The sequence below is a fragment of the Triticum aestivum genome, chromosome 6A (genome assembly GCF_018294505.1).
Source record: "Triticum aestivum cultivar Chinese Spring chromosome 6A, IWGSC CS RefSeq v2.1, whole genome shotgun sequence".
NCBI lineage: Eukaryota > Viridiplantae > Streptophyta > Magnoliopsida > Poales > Poaceae > Triticum > Triticum aestivum.
In genome coordinates, this window is record NC_057809.1 from 132,070,006 (window position 1) to 132,075,303 (window position 5,298).

Here is a 5,298-nt window from a genome sequence, read left to right on the forward strand (position 1 = left end):
AAAAAAACTAACATTCAAAAGATCATCACCAAGGTAATACTTTGCTTTGAGAATCTTTGCACATAGGGAATCAGGGTTCTCAATAAGCCGTCATGCTTGCTTTGCCAAAAGTGCCAAGTTAAAACAATGAATGTCTCGAAATCCCATTCCTCCTTTACTCTTAGGTATGCACATCTTCCACCACACAAACTAGTGCATTCTCTTGTGTGATGCATCATCACCCCCACCAAAAACGAGAGATCTCATCCGTAATTCTTTGCAGATTTTCTTAGAAATTGTTAGGCTTGTTACGGGGTTTCCCCCTACCCACCCGATTTTCAGGAGGGTGGGCCCCCTCTCCCCCTTAGTCCAATCGCAATTTGCCAACTCAAAAACACCCCGTAAGACACCCGTAAAGTTCCGTTGATGTAGCATTGCTCGTGTAAATATATACGCACAAATACTACTCATTATGCCGTACTTCATGCCGAGCGCGCCGGGCTCACAGTGTTGTTTAAACGGTACGGCCTGATTCGGCCTAGATGAACATGTATGCTTCTCTTTTTGCTTTATTCCTAAAGTTTCCAAAACTCATGTCTCACTCATTTTAAATCCAAATCTAGTGAAACTTAAAAAAAATCAACAAGCTTTCTCCAATGACACCACTTTTTTAAAATTTGGGGTTTCCTGTATATTTCCTTATTTTCCTTTTTTGGCGATTAGTTATTACTCGGAAACAGATCTGTACCGGAAATAAGGTTCGTTGCGGTTGGAAAATATTGTACTCCATTTTGGTATGGAAGCAAATTGCATGAGGCCTAGTTAAATAGATGTACCGTGATTTATGGGAGTAGTTATCAGGAACAAATTGTTAGTGTAATATTCTCCATGCAAACTAACTAATTAGATGTGATCATGCATCGGGTTTTCGTAGCGCCTGCGTTTCCTACCCCTCCCCACTTCCATATAAGGGCGCCACCCACCCCGGCCATTCGCCATTCCCATCACGACCACCATCACGTACGCGGATCCTACCTCTTGGGCGAGAGCTCGCTCGCGGTTGGTCGTTCCGGCGAGATGCAGATCTTCGTGAAGACCTTGACGGGGAAGACCATCACCCTCGAGGTCGAGAGCAGCGACACCATCGACAATGTCAAGGCCAAAATCCAGGACAAGGAAGGTGCGTCGATTTGTCCTTTGCTTCGTCTCCCGGCTGATCCATGTGCCGGCCACGATCACGGCCGCCATTTCTCTGGGCGCGTTTATGCATGCATGTGCTTTGCGCTGAATACTACTGTACATATTTGTCGTTCGTGCAGGGATCCCGCCGGTGCAGCAGCGGCTGATCTTCGCCGGGAAGCAGCTGGACGAGGGCCGCACGCTGGCCGACTACAACGTCCAGAAGGAGTCGACGCTCCACCTGGTGCTGCGCCTCCGTGGCGGCAGCCGCGGCGGCCGCCCCACCTCTATCCCGCCCAACCTCCTGCAGCTCGCGCTCAAGCACAACGAGAAGAGGATGGTCTGCCGCAAGTGCGTATACGATCGACCACTGCCGTGCAATTGAGATCATGCGTGCGTGCGTGCCTATGACTGATTATGTTGCTGTGTTTTCTTCGACGCAGGTGCTACGCGCGCCTTCCCCCCAGGGCTACCAACTGCCGCAAGAAGAAGTGCGGCCACACCAACGAGGTGAGCTAGCGTAGTCTAATCAACTTATCATGTGTGTTGATGCTTTGATCTGATGTACTGTAATGAATTTCAGCTGAGGCCCAAGAAGAAGTTTGTTTGAGCAGCGAGCGAGCGAGCAATTCTGCTTCGTCGGCTATTCTTTCGTTGGGCGTCGTCCGGCATGGACTAGCTGAATAAATCGTCTTAGCATCGTGTCCGTGTCAGGGTTTTAAGTTTTTCTTTTTCTTTTTCTTTTTTGAGGGTGTGAGGGTTTTAAGTTGAGTCGATCATTAGTCTCATAGTCAAGTTCATCGCAATATAAAATGTCAGTCCGGATATTTTAATCTTTGCAAGCTGGTTTTTCCTTCCTTTTCATCTTCTCAGTTTTATCATTCACCTTCTGACGCAATTGGCCTGCCACAACAAAATCCGAGTTCGATTGAGATGTACTACTTTTTAATCCGTGACAAATTATCATTGAGCATTCAATGGAAGGTAGGTCAACTATGAATCGCTCAAAATTGACTTTGGGCTCTTTGAGGAAATTTTTGAATTTGGGAAAGAAAATCAAAGCAAGGCTAGCAAATGGAGGGAAGGCAGTTCCAATTCATGGAACCTTGCTCATGTTACCAAATGATATGTGGCAAGCCGTTGGGGGGCAATCTTCATGATTTGGAGGTGAGAACACGCAAAAAAAACGAGAAGAAACACAAGGGAAACATGAACATATCAACATACAAGATGCAATGCAAGATACCCGTAGATCATATGAGATAGAGGAAGTAAGATATGATTTCCCCCAAGTCCTAAGACAAGGAGGGCTTGAATTCCATGGTGGAATATTCACCTGTAGGTTCCTTTGTACTCCGCGGAGTCTTCTCCATGAGGAGCAACCCCCAATAGAGTAATCCCACTAGAAGAGGCAGATGAGCTAAGCTCTATATATAAACATGAGTTCTAGTCTTGGCTAACCCTACATTTAGGAGGGGGAAATATATAGATCCATCCACGAAGGAAGTGAGGAAGGCAAATATAGATGAGTTGTCCCCGTACATGTGTGTGTAGGTAGGTCGCATAGTCCGAGTAGGATCGGACGGTCCGGGCAATCGGAACAATCCGGGTCATTTCCAGGGCATGTTCGACCAGGTCCATGGGCATTGCAGTAAGGTAGGACATGTGTCAGAAGGTGCTTGGAGGACGTGACGTGTCAGAGGTTACGGGCAATGTCCAAGGGGGTCCAGAAGGGTTGCAATAGAGCTGGACCATCCAAGGTATTTCCAACTTGACTGTTCTCCTTCGGGCACCGCCTTCGTGCTCCATGCCTTCGTCGTATGTGTGATGTTTGACTCAAATCAAATCTGAAGGTGCACCAAGGCACATTGGCAAGTAGTATACCATCTCCGAGAAAACCAAGTATACATACGTAAGGAGAAGACTACTTGTATGATGTGAAAGATGTGTGTGTCTCTTGACGATTGGGTATTTGACATGGTAATTACTCCAAGATGCTCCACGTCACTAAAGTGGTGTAGTTACTAAGCCGTCAACAATACAAACGGCAAAAACTAACAGTGATTCGGAGTGTGCATAACATTTTATCTTTCTATTTTTTCTATTCCAAATACATGCATGTAGATGCCCATGCAAGTGGAATAGTTTGAGCCCCCTCCTCTCGCAACCCCCTCCTCTCGTGACCCCTGCGGCGCCTCCCACAGCGGCGACGGGGGAACCCTAGCGGCATCGCTGCGGCCCCCTCCCCACCTTATCCTACCTCCTCGCCGCCGCCTGAGGCAGCCGCCGGGCAAGCCCGGGGCATCAAGGATGGTGGCGGCGGGGCGGCCTCAGTTGCCCTGCTTTTGCGTGGGGAACCCCAGATCTGGAGTGGCGGCTCCATTATCAAGGCACGGCCGGCTAGCAGCCGTGCGGGTGGTGGATCTGGTGTCCCGGCCGCGCGGGCGGCGGGATCCGATGGTCGTTGGCGGTCGGCGGCAGCTTCTGCGGTGGGCGGTGCGCGTGATTTGGCGCCTCCCCTTCTCCCCTGTTCGGCGTGTGGGCCAGCCTGGTCGGGCCGCGCTTCCTTTTGGTCGCCGGTTCTGTACAGGAGGCGCTGCTGGTGGCGGGGATCTAGTTCGGGCATAATCCCTGGCCGGCCTTGACCGGCCGCGCCACGGCGACGCCTAAGGGCACCGTTCCCCTCCTTGGAGGCGTCGGTATTGACTGATCTCCTCACTTCAACTTCCCCTGGGTCTCCAGGGCGAAAGCCCTAACTTTGTTGGGCGGCGGCGGCGCTCATGGCGTCGTTCCCTTCTTGAAGACGCCGCTTTTGGGAACCTTGGGGTTGGGTGACGCTTGTGGGTGGTGGGCGATGATGGTGGTGCGGCCCTATGCTAGCATGGATTTACGTCCGTTGCTTGGAGATGGACTCGCATATGTGGAGGTCGTCGGCTGGCATCGTCGTGGCGTTATTGGTAAAGGGCCTGCCAAGGCTCGCGTAGGTGGAGGTCGTTGATTGGCGTCGTGGTAGCGTCGATAGCGGAGGACCTGCCAAGATTGTCACCTCAATTTGCTCTGAAGATGGACCAGTGAAAGACGGCGACGACGACACATGTGAGTGCGTCGGACCGGTTTGAGCCTCGGACCTGCCAGTTGGCTCGGTCGGGGCCTCCGGCTTTAAAAATTAGGCTTAGGTGAAAGGTCTGGGTATGTGGCCCAATTTACACCCCTTCATCATTTAAATAAGAGTAGCGATAGGTGTTATCAAGATGACGAATTCAGGCATCCGGTTGCATCCGGTTTAAAAGTCCTGCTAGCCACGAAGCGTCGTCCGCTTTTACAAGGACGTGGCAGACTTGGTACTTGCATGCATAGTTTAGTGAGGCTCTTTCATTGGATGCATGCAGAACAAAGGCAGAGAGAGCTGAGTCCTAGCTGCATGCGTACTCAAGTGCTTGCTTCTCTATTGGTTGCATGCAGGGAAGAGAAGGATTAATTACTCTGTAGCTATCGATTCTGTCAAAAGCTGGACCTTGCCTTGGTTCCACTGAGTGGGCTCACGGGACTTTTATCCCGTACGGAGGTAGTACTTTGTAAGATCTTTAAAAATAATTAATAAAATAGTCGTATGCATTTCTCAGATACAGAAATCAGGGGTCATCCTTCTTTCCAAAAAAAGATGTCTATGTGATTATTATGTTAGGAGAATGTCGCACCCAATAACTAACGAGCGAACGTTTCCTCTACGTACTTCCTCTTTTATTGAAAGAAAGGCTTTAATCAGTTGCTACGCTTAGAGCCAGAAATCACATCGGCTAAACTTAGAGCCAGAAATCACACTTTGAATACTACATCCATCTGAGTTTATTAGTCTTTCATCATACTCCCTTCGTTTTTATTTAGTTCGTATATTAGTTTTGATCAAAGTCAAGCTTTACAAACTTTGACCAAGTTTATATACAAAAATATTAAGATATACAATAACAAATCAACAACATTAGATTTATTATTAAATGTACTTTCACATCGTATAGATTTATTATGATAAATGTCTATATTGTTTTATATAAACTTGGTCAAACTTTACGAAGTTTGACTTCAGTTAACTCTAATATACAGAGTAAATAAAAACAGAGAGAGTATTTTGGATCGAAGTTG

At 48.3% G+C, this 5,298-nt stretch overlaps 1 protein-coding gene across 1 annotated transcript; it reads left to right on the forward strand.

The window, feature by feature from the left end:
- Positions 1-968: 968 nt before the first annotated feature.
- On the forward strand, positions 969-2,016 carry LOC123130460 (ubiquitin). The gene is made up of 4 exons (XM_044550357.1): positions 969-1,159; positions 1,299-1,509; positions 1,602-1,668; positions 1,742-2,016. Exons 1-4 carry the CDS (start codon positions 1,057-1,059, stop codon positions 1,766-1,768), a joined length of 408 nt encoding a protein of 135 aa, XP_044406292.1. The 5' UTR covers positions 969-1,056; the 3' UTR covers positions 1,769-2,016.
- Positions 2,017-5,298: the final 3,282 nt, after the last annotated feature.

Coding starts and splice junctions, on each gene's coding strand:
- LOC123130460 (XM_044550357.1), top strand. CDS start 1,057: ATGCAGATCTTCGTGAAGACCTTGACGGGGAAGACCATCACCCTCGAG. Junction 1,160..1,298: donor CAAAATCCAGGACAAGGAAG/GTGCGTCGATTT, acceptor TCGTTCGTGCAG/GGATCCCGCCGGTGCAGCAG. Junction 1,669..1,741: donor AGTGCGGCCACACCAACGAG/GTGAGCTAGCGT, acceptor AATGAATTTCAG/CTGAGGCCCAAGAAGAAGTT.